At 29.1% G+C, this 12059-nt stretch overlaps 2 protein-coding genes across 11 annotated transcripts in view; both read right to left on the bottom strand.

Annotated features, from left to right (window-relative positions):
- Nucleotides 1-12059, bottom strand: part of SK (small conductance calcium-activated potassium channel) — a 378167-nt gene that overhangs the window by 178163 nt on the left and 187945 nt on the right. The window lies entirely within an intron of this gene.
- LOC148238004 (chymotrypsin-2-like) lies at nucleotides 8356-9975 on the bottom strand. Its single transcript, XM_088181673.1, has 5 exons — nucleotides 9870-9975; nucleotides 9629-9797; nucleotides 9326-9566; nucleotides 9119-9259; nucleotides 8356-9049 (listed from the first exon to the last, which is right to left on the bottom strand). Exons 1-5 carry the CDS (start codon nucleotides 9907-9909, stop codon nucleotides 8900-8902), a joined length of 741 nt encoding a protein of 246 aa, XP_088037799.1. The 5' UTR covers nucleotides 9910-9975; the 3' UTR covers nucleotides 8356-8899.

Raw genomic sequence — 12059 nt, 5'->3', positions numbered from 1 at the left:
CTAATTTCTAAAGCGAGTGAACGTGCATTAAATATATAATTGCATAATTGTCTTCTTTCGAACGAATAGCATAATATTATAGGCGCGTATGTGACAGTTAGATATAATTAGAAAAATATTGTTTTAAATAAACATTTCGATGTATATTTAATTTACTTAGACAGATGTTAGCCGCTCTAAGTTTTTTTAAGTAATAGTTTTCACTACGTAATTGTTTCATAACACACATGATCCGATCACACGTTTTCGCGTGATAACGAGTGATCTATTATTATAATATTCAATGTTAATAAGCACCTTGTACTTTTAATGTTCACTCAGATATATTTTGTATCGTAAAGTCAAAATTTACATTTTCCAACATTTTTTGTCCTTATTACTAATATAGTTTCGACTGTAATGTTGTTAACATATCTTTAATAAGGTCTGCTTCATTCTCAGGCGCGTACGGTGAGATACATTCCCTTTCGCTTGTTTGCGTGCTAAGTGATAAGAGTGAGTGAGAAAAAGTGGGTTTGCAGAGCGCATGTAACGCACGCCCTTATCTCTCACTCACTCTCGTCACTAAACACGCGAGCGAGCGAAAGGGAATGTACCTCACCGTACGCGACTGCTCATTCTACACATAGGTTCTAGGAAGATTAAAAATATAGCCATATACCTACAGGACTAAAAAGAATTGTATTTCTCATAACATATATTAAAAAATAACATTCGTATATTGTGTTTATTTAAATAAATTAAAGAATACACTATTATTCAGTTTTGTATTTTATGTAAAATGTCATCAAATTATTTTATATAATAAATAAATAATATTTAAGGCAAACACCATTAGAAAACACGAGTAACTTATCAATGACTTGCGCATGAAAAAATTAAATAATTAAGTATCTAATTACTAAGGCACAATATTAAAATAAACATTGTAGATTTTAATAAACAAATAGTTAAAAATGCCTAAGCTGAAATATTAAAAATCCTAACACATAATCCTAACACATCTATGAAATATCTCACTTTTTTATTGTAAATTTTTATTAAAGATCCGTACTTATATTTCTATGAATATAAAAAATAATTTTAGCTCATGACAAATTTGCACAATTTGCACAATTTTTTATATGCATGTATCGTACATAGCATAAATCTCAAAAATCACTTAAACTAGAAAGTCAAACAAAATAGTAAATAACATAATAACAATAATACATATTCTATATATGTTTAATTAAAAAAGTATAAATTATAAAATTATTTATTATGTTGATGGTAAATCGATAACAAACCATTTATTTTTATTATATAATCAAGCTTTTATATTTATTTAGGGGTATTAACCAACTGCATAATTTGTTGTAATTAAGAGGTTATTCTAACGAACATTTTGAATAACGAAACACAAACAATATTTTTCACTATAAAGGAAAAATGATCGCGTGACTTAACAATTGCGTTAATGATTGAAAATATTCTACGGACCACCTAATAATAGCACATACATACGTTCCAATACATTAATCACTCGTAAGTACGAGCTAAAAAATACTCTTTGTTTGGAATGGGTGCTAGCTCATAGATAAAATATCATATTATTATTTTGCCATTTTGCTAGCTAGACAATACACTTATCTTGCGCGTATGTTTCTATTCTTTGATTAACAAACGCCGGAGTAGCAATTTGAACCATATATATTTTAAGACAGTAAATGAAGCGATGCAATTCGCCCGCAAACACCCGCATCTGCGCCTCGCCAGAGCTGTCTCGAATTAAATTTATAAAATACGCGACATTTGCTCATAAGTCAGATGTGGTGAGAGACGCCACGGAGTCACAGCGCCCTTACACCACATGGACATGAGATAGATCAGTGAATTAAAATTATTGTTACTCTAATACCATATTTATATAATAAAAATAATACAAAAAATACAACCATTATATAAATAAATTACTTCCTAATAGTCTGAAGAGCATAACTCAAGTATCGATAAGTGCTATCCCAAGACAGATCTCCGTAGCTCCACGGAATCGTAGCGGACAATAATACAATTAGACATGCCAGCAAAGACTATCTGACTTCCAAGATCTGCCATTTCAAATCCTCCGTCTGATAGCGGCATATATATTTCTCTATATACGTACTAATTTATATATGTATATGTATAAAATAAAGTCTTATTAGAATTTCAGTTTTCTATTTTAAGTCACACGCTTTCGACTTCAAAACCCAAAATTTATTCAAGTATTATTTTTAATTATAAATCTTGTATTGCAACATAACGGGCATTATCCATTTCTGTTACAATGGAGTAAGCACAATAAATATCTATTAAGGACAGGTTGGTGACATTTATTTTTTTTACTATAACAGCTTGCAATCAATAGATGCCACTATGCATGACTTTATTTCAATTAATCATTACAATATTTATCTGTGAGATCAGGAAAATACGGAAAAACCTTATCTGTGATAATCGATACGAATTATATTTATATATTAAATACTATATCTAGTCACTAAGATACGATATAAATTGAAAAAACCACTAAGGTACATATGTAATTGAATTCTGACCTTTAAATTAAAGTATTAGTCATCGATTTAAGCCACTGGTCTATACTACTACATACTTTATGTCAATTGTCACAAAATAATAGTTTGGTACACATTAGGTTTCTTGCTAATAGTGAAAAAGTATAAGCCTTCATTAAAATAAAATCAATATTTCGTTATATATAGTAAAAGATCGTGACGCCATAGTATATAAATGAAAAAAAATCCAGTTGATTACAAAAGAGTATTTCTTATTCAACGATATTGCATAAACGGGCTATTTTGAAAGTTCTGAAACTTTTTGAACCTCCATATGTACGTACATTAATACATTGTGAGCGCGTTACATCACGTGAATTTTACGAGCTTTTAATTTTCCGCCCTCGTACGTGCGCGTACACACACAATACGTTTATAATGCATGTATTTGTACGCACGTGTGTGAGTGTTTTTTTTTATTCTATACCCCTATCGACGTAATTGGTACACGTGAAAGCGTTCTCCAATTCCGGCACGCTGAACTGACCTTGCTACTCCTTTGATTTCGTATCGAACGCATATGTGGGTCGCATTGTATTCGTGGAGATTGATATTTTTGTATAAATGTTTTTATATAAAAATATACAGCGTGTGGTTTATATCAAACTAGCGCTCCAATACTGCTATTAGTATAAAAGAGTCAATATTATTGTAATTCTGTATATACATATATATATATATCAAATAAATGTTCTCAGAAAGAGTACTTCTAAAAATATTATTTTTTTAATCATCCTATATATACTATGTTTACATACATTTATTTTACACATCAACGTATGGAAATGTTCTCGTCACGCACCGTTCATTATTAAAAACTGCCCATTTCCTCGGCCGGCCCTTGTCGGCGTTTTTCTCGTCGCCCTTAAGTACGTGCGACTATGCGATTCGACCAGGTGTCGGTGAATATTATTGCGTGACTTATCGCGTGATTGAGAGTCACGCATTAAATTCAAGGTTAACGATGATATAAAGAAACATGAAAAGCTTCCCATATTATATAGAAGATATGGTGGAAATGTGAATGGGGAGTCGATTGAGCCACTGTCGATCATAGTTTTCTACTGTTAACTATAATATAACTGCTTTGGCATTGTCGTGTCATGAGAAATTAGTTTGACGTGTCTATTAAAAAAGTAAGTCAAACATTTTGATCGATTCGGGTTATTGTGAACATACATGGCATGCTCGATGAATAAAAATTACATAACATACTAGTATTGTGGCTTAGATTTGGGATTTCAAAGCAAAATATACTATTTTTTTTATATAGTCTAGAAAACATTACACAATGTCTAATTTGTTTCTGTTTCATCTTCATGATTTACTTAGAATGTAAAGCTTGTCATTGATTCTAAATACTAGATGAGAACTTAATCTAGGTTAAAACAATTGGTTGCTGCATATTGATATGATTCATAAGAGCTTAATTTGTTATAATTTAGAGATTATTCTATCAAAAAGAAGAAAAAAGATACTAAAAGTCTTGAAATTCCAACCACATATAATATTCCAAACAATAGAAAAGAGATCTCGTGACCAAAAAATTGGAAATATTGCACCCACTACATATAGCACATTCATCCCGAGAGGTTAATCACTCATAAGTACAACTAAAAAAAATATTTGCGATTCGCCAGAGCGGTCTCGAACCAGCATTATAAAATTTGTGACACTTAGTCACAGAGAGAAAGACACGATGAGAAACGCAGACGACATGACACTGCATGGACACAAGACACACCAGAAAATCGTCCAGCATCATCACTATAAAAATTCATGAAATCACAGCCGGCAATAATACAACTCGACAAGCCAGCGAAGACTCTCCGATTTCCATGACGTGCCATTTCAACTCTACATTTGTAGTAAATTATCTATGGGTTTAAAATAAACAATTCTGGCATCTATTTGGCTGAAAAAAGACACCCTCTTGGCTTCAAAACATGAAACAACTATAATGATACCTGTAATTTACAACAAATTGCTAGAATAAAAACTGATAATACATTCTTTCACAAAATCTAGCGACAAACTTATTTTTTAATGAGTCAAAATTTATTTATACACAGTTATAAATATGTGAGGGTTGCAACAATAGCATTATAAATCATCAAACGAAAATGGTTAAGTTTAACATAAAATGAGAAATCGGCAGAACACCCAAAATTGCACAAAAGCCGCGCTACGCTGTCTTTCTTGATAAACTTAATTTTTTTCCTTAAATTTATAGTCAATGAAATTAATGAGAAATAAAGTAAAAAAAAATGTTTATCAATGTAGCGTATCCTATTTATTTAAGAGCAATTCAGCTACCCTATTAATACACATACAACCATTGAGTGATTAAAAAATAAGTCTTTTAACAAGCTTGAATTGACTACAACTGAAAACATTGATTGAAACATGCGATTGATAAAAATACCAGCTCTAACATCAGAGATAACTTAATCGTTAGTTTTTATTATTTTAGTTTATAAACTTCTGCTTTAGATAAACAGCTACAACTCAAATGATCAATACTTTTAATTTATTATAATGTGATATGTTTAAAAATAAAATGTATGATATATTTAAGCAAAAATATCCCAGTATAGTATATATTAATACGTGCCTTCACAGGATCTGTAATTTAATATAGTTAGCAGCGAATTCCATCGGCTGGTAGAATTCGTTATTGAAAGGTCGTCTTTAAACCGTCACGAAGCTATCTATATCCATAATATCGACATGAATATCAGAAAGCTATTTTAATACATATAAAATCATAATATAAGTTATACTTCATATAATGCAATTAAACCACACGGCGTTACATAAATAAAATTACAAAAATACACTTTTCTTTGTGAGTGACGTACTTAAAAATATTTATAAGATACATAAGTATTATCAAAATTTATAATTAAAGTTAGTTTAATAAAGTTTGCTTTAATAAATTATTTAACGTTGATTGATACATTGTTATATTTAGTAAAGCTGTTGATCGTCTCAATTTATAATATAAATGGAGAGCGTTTCAAAATATTTTTATTGTCAAACTAAAGAAATCATGTAAAGGTCTATTTAAGTATTATGTTAAAATGATTATTTTACAGTCATAAAACTCACAATGTTTTGTAATTTATATGTGATTCAATTGATTTGTAGTTAATAAAAGCGATTTAATTACGGGCATTTTAAGTTAGACAGCAAATACTATCATTAGTTTTTTCAAGAGAAATACAACGATGAGAATAATGAGAAATTTGTTAGACTGGATACTTTTGAGCTACCGGTTTATACTATAATATAACTATATGGTAATTGAATTGATATAATCAGAAAGGATTCTTATCATCATTATGGGTGGCATAAATTGAATTGAAAGTCGTTCCCAAGCCCCTTTAAGATTGCATAAAAGCTATCATGTGATAACAAAAGCCTTAAAACCCGACGCGTCCGTAGTGTTAGGTTATGAAAAGCACGCCAGGTGCATAAAAGTGGTTGCAGCCGAGTGCATAAAAGTAGGAAATGGAAGTTTGATCGATAAACCGAGCTTTAAATCGCAAGCGGATTGCGAGCTTTTAGGTCGCGGCTCAATCATTAACCGGAAATCGCTCGTAGAATTTAATACAAGTCTATTTAAATTTATTTGTGATAAATTTCGGCGTTACTGTGAAAATAACCATAAACTAAATTTGCACTAACAAACAAATATTTTTGAAAAAATATAATAGTACTTAACAATTAAAGTACTATGAATAAAGAAGATTCTAACTTTTCAATATTTTTGAATATGTGTATGTTAATATTTATAAAATACACCTGAGCATTAAGAATATATTTCTTAAATAATAATTATATTTAGAAAAAAATCATTAATAACATTTTTTAGCATAATAATTAATTGGGGTAACATCTCAAGTTTATGGTTTAATTCAATGTTTTTCTTATGATCCAATATAAGTATGTTTATATTTATAAATTTCGTAAGATAAGTTTTTACAAAAATACATCTTTAGTAAATAATTATATAATAAATTATTTTATAAACAGTATGGATACGGTTATAAAATTTGAAGCTCCACAGATTAAAAAAAAAACTTAAATGTATGAATCAAACAACCATACTAAAAAAGGTGTGTTTAGTGTGCAGAGATGTATTTAATTAGCGAATGTCAAAAGAAAGACAAAACTAACGACGTAAAATGTGCAAATTGCAATGGAAACCCCCTAACAAATTATAATTAGCAACTCAAACAAAAACAGCATCCACAACTTCGAGCAAAAGAAATTCAGATAAGACCAACCAACGTAATTACAACTGAGTCAACAGAAAACAAACTAACGTATGCACAGAAAATTAGAAATGACACTAAGCAATCGACCGAAACTTTAGAAGAAAATAATGATCCGAAATAAAAAAAAGTATGAAAGAGTTGATGCAAAAAATGAGTACTATGCTAAACATACTAACAGTAGTTGTTTCTAAAATTGCAAAATGATTATCTTACTATATATTGCCGTATGGAATGCCAACGGTCTATCGCAACACACACAAGAAATATTTTTTTTCTCGAACAACATAAAATAGACTGGTCTCCGAAACCCATTTCACGAAAAAAAACTTAATTCAAAATATTTGGATAAATGGTTTAAACCATCTGACATATCTGACATACATGAAAAATAATAAATGTTAAAAAGTAAATATAAATAAAAAAATAGTATTATATAAAATAAATTATAATTTGTAATAATAAATATGGAGAGGCATCCAATGGGATGTTTTACTTACATGCCAATGTCATAATCAAAAAAATTACTAGCTCTATATGTATAAACAAATTGTAAATGAATTAAAAAAACAGTTTAAAATGCTCTTTTTAAAATATTTCAAAATTTTATTAAAAAATTGTAGCGAATATTGAAAAAATATTTAAATAACTTTTAAGTAGCCGCATTAAACAAATATTATATAGCAGAAAATGCAAGATAAGGAGTGACTCATCGATGAGTCATACACATCTCAAAAGCTTGTGTTCATCGAAGATAAAATAATAATAATACAGACTATGTATGTATATCGCAATAACTAATTTAAAACAAATATAAAAAACTAAGGCAAACATGTCTATGATATTAAAATATAAATATCAGAATATGACAGTGTTTTGTAAGCATATTAGACAATTAAAGTACTGATTTAAAGAATTTTTTTTTCTAATTTGTCTAATATATGTATTATACAATAAGTTAATATTTATAAAATACATTAAAGATTAAAAATAAATATAGATAAAAACTGCTGTTCAATGTATTTTTAAAGAAAGCAATTCCTAAAGAAAGTACCATTACAAATAATAATTATATTGAGTACTTGTATTTTAGCATGATAATTAATTAAGGTAACACCTCAAGCTTATTATATATTCAATACAAATCTAGAATTTTTTTCATATTAATAAATGTATTATATGAGTATGCTTATATTTATAACATACGTGAAATAGTTTTATGAAGTAGACATCTTTGGTAAATAATTTAGTTTATTTTATAAACAATTCGAATGTTGATAATTTTTTTCAATTGTCTAAAATTTTATTAAAAATATGTAGCTGAGAATAAGAATATAAAATATTCGAGTATTTAAAATGTATTATACTAGTTTTATAAATTATTCGTTGATCCAAACCTCAAAAAATATTGTTACTAAAGAGTTACTAATAAACTATAAAAATTTAAATAATTATAAGTAACATAAATCAATCAACAATACTTTTTATTTTATTTATTAATGACTTACATATGTATATAATTTTTTTTTGTTTAATTTAATTATTTTTTTATATCATGGTTTTATTGAGAAATATATGATAAAAGTGCAGCTATTTCGGTATTACATCACTCTCGCGAATTCTCGATTCTAAATTTGTCTGAAAGGAATAAATTTTCCGTCCAACCTCAGTGGAAATTTTCCACAACGTCTTGCTTTCATCCTTCTACCGTTAAGTCTGCAGAAAAGCCCGTGTGAGAAGTGATAGAATTGCACGCCATTACTACGAAAGAATGAAACGGAGAAAATTCTTCAAGTAATAGAATTTTCACACACTAACACACATTAAATTAAATGAGAATATACATACGTTATATTATAAATAATTTAACTAAACTTTTATTCTTAGTTTAAAATATCAAACAAACAATAAATAAACTTGGATTTGCTACTTATAATCAAATTAAGAAAATCATAGCAATAAATTTATTAATATTTTAAAAATATATATTTGAAACATATTCCATTAAATATAAATATTTAATCAGTTAAATAACTGCTGTTTCCAAATCCATATTAAATACGCAGAAACCCTTGTATATACATCAGGATAACCACTTGCACAATTGTTAATTCCAAAGGAAACTATGCCATAAACTTTTCCATCGCGAGCTAATGGACCACCAGAATCTCCCTAAAAAAAGAAAAAATACCTAGTATAAAAATATATTAAATAAAAACATTATTAATTTTAATATTTTACTTTGCAGGTTCCCAATCCGGTTTTCGATAATGCGCATAAGTGTGTAAGAAAGATAATTGGTAAAAGTTGCATTTTGCACTGTAGCTGACCGACTGTATAAACTGTTAATTCTTGAAGATTATCCGGCACTATTCCGCCGGTCTAAAATTTTTATTTATTTAAACATATATACACATAGAACATATTATTCAAATTTTCCTTGAATACTTGATTTAGACCCCAACCAGTAACCGTCAAACTTGTGTTTATCGGCAATGGTAAAAACGGTAAAGCAATAGATTGAACGTATTGCGTGAATGTCATACTCATCGATGTTTTAATCATTCCAATATCATTTTTCATAAGACTTCGATCGTACAAAGGGTGAATTATTTGTATGCTTGTGTTATATATTGAACCGCCTGAGCTTAGTAATACAGAACCGACTTTTACAGATGCTATTATAATGCTATAATAATTGAAAGAGTAAAGAAAGTAATTTTAAAACCAATTAATATTTTTCACATTTACCCTTGCAGACAATGGGCAGCAGTCAATATCCAAAGATGGTTTATTATAGAACCACCGCATACATGAATATCACTAGCCACCCGCAAAGATGCTTGATAAGGATATTCTCCATCACTTGCATTTATTCCACCGACTATTCGCGAGTCAGTCATAAAATCATCTCCGTACACTAATGTGCATTGGAAAGCAAAATGTATTTTTTCCAGTCTTTTTTATAATTTAAATATAATAAAATACAAACCGGCAGTTGAAAATAAAATTAAACAAATTAACGTGATCATGATTAATGTCCTTTTAAAACTCGATTAACACGAGTTTTATACAGTGCAAATCCAACCTGAATGATGTGAATGCAAAAATACATGTATACTTGTTATAAACAGGTTTAATGTTAAGCAGTAAAGATATAATTAAATTAAACAAAACAATACAACAAGGTTCTTATCAATTAATATATTTACACAGAGAGTTTCATAAAATATACAATATATATTATATTTATATATAAAAGAGGCTTTAATTAAGGTAACCGAAATTGTTATATTAATCATATCTTTATCCATTTCCATTTAGATTGTTATCAACCGTATCGTATGCGTTTCAGATAACTAGACTATAACCGTTACATAAAACTTGAACACGGGCTTTATGTATACGTTGTACGGCTAAAATTTCATAACCTCATAAATAAGTTTTTATATGCTACATGGGACCAATGAGGGTCTTATTATTTTTTTCACGCCATATACGTTGTATATAAATACATACATTGTAAATGTGTATAATTAATTTAAATAATATTTTATAACATACAATATATGTATTACATAGCCTATAGAAACATGCGTTTCTTGAAAGTTCAAACTACACGTAAGTCGTTATTTTATATTTCAAACTATTTTCAGTTTTTTCATCAAATTTATATATCATAGTTTATAATGCCTGCATTACACTCTCTGGAAGTTGTCCGAACCGAAGTTACAACTGAAGTCGACCGAGACCACGACTTCGAGTAAGCGATCACACTGTCGAAAATTTCATATGCCGTCCGGACGGCGGCCGTGAATCACGTCCGGACGGTGGCTTCTGTCACGTACAGCCGGCATATTTGCGCGCGATCAAAAAATGTGCCAAATAATCGCAATTTTTAAATTGTCATATTATTAAAATTACGCTACTGATAATTATAAAAGTTTATGTGGGCACTCACCAATACAATATCAGTGAAAACTTTTCGGTCGTAAATATTCAATTCACGAAAAATCTTTGTCGGCTTTTGCAAAATGCCATAAGGCATCAAAATGATACTTCAGAATATGAACACCACATCTGTGACTATCCTAGAATTTGTTGCCGTCGATTCTAAATAAGAATTCGTTATGGTGTGACATTTATATAAACCGATCTAGAGAAATATATAGGGATATTCGAAACGATTTTTTTTAACAAAATCAAGAACCACTAATTATTTTTTATTTATTTCATTTTATATGAAAAAAATATAATAACGATATCTGTTAGAAGAATATACTATTAAAAATATAATTAATTCCTTTTGGTGTCCTAAAATATTCAAAGATGTCAGTAAGAGTCTGTTGAAATCCCCGATAAGCATGTGGTATTATAACTTGCGTAGCGCTCAAATTGCAGATATTGAACAGCGCAGAAATTGAACCTAGTTACTCGTTCTATCTCAGTTTGTGAAACACCATATCATTATCTCTCTCACTCTCGTCACTTAGCACGCGAGAGAGCGAAAGAGGAAGTATCTCACCGCTCGCGCTCAAAAAAGCAGCTCTGACTTTGGTCCCTTTGACTCCGGTCCTTTTGCCGACAATGTTCGGAAGCGCTCAAAACTGGCCAAGTCGACTGAGTTACCCCCACTTTACTTCCTATTCTCGGTAGCCTCGGACTGATTCCGAGAGATTTTAGAGCGAGAAGAAAGGAACTCGACCGAAGTAACCCCGAAATAATCCACTATATTGTCCGTCCTTGGCCAACTAAGAATAATAACTAATAAGAATTTGATCAAAAAACCTATTTTATTATTATTATTATTAATAATACTGCACAGTAAATAATGATAAGAGGTTGAGTTTTTAGATTTTAATTAATTATTTTAATATTAAATGTAATAATTACATTGCTGTGATTATTTTTCTAAATCGATTACGTTTGATGCATAGATATTAGCATTATTTTTTGCTATATATTGAGGTTAAAAATAACTAGTATAGTTCATAAAAAAATAAGGTTTTTAAATTCCGCATTCAAATTAATTAAAGAAAAACGTATTTACTGGAATTTGAAAACAAATTTGAAAATATGACTACAGAAAAAAGCTGAAAATATATATTTATTTGAAACAGTAAAAAATATTTGTAATTACAAGTACCTCGGTTTATATAAAGACTGAGTTTTAAATACAACG

Source organism: Plectrocnemia conspersa, unplaced genomic scaffold (genome assembly GCF_051122295.1).
Source record: "Plectrocnemia conspersa isolate PC_06_02 unplaced genomic scaffold, ASM5112229v1 ptg000002l, whole genome shotgun sequence".
NCBI classification, from domain to species: domain Eukaryota; kingdom Metazoa; phylum Arthropoda; class Insecta; order Trichoptera; family Polycentropodidae; genus Plectrocnemia; species Plectrocnemia conspersa.
This window is presented reverse-complemented; position numbering and strand designations above follow the sequence as displayed.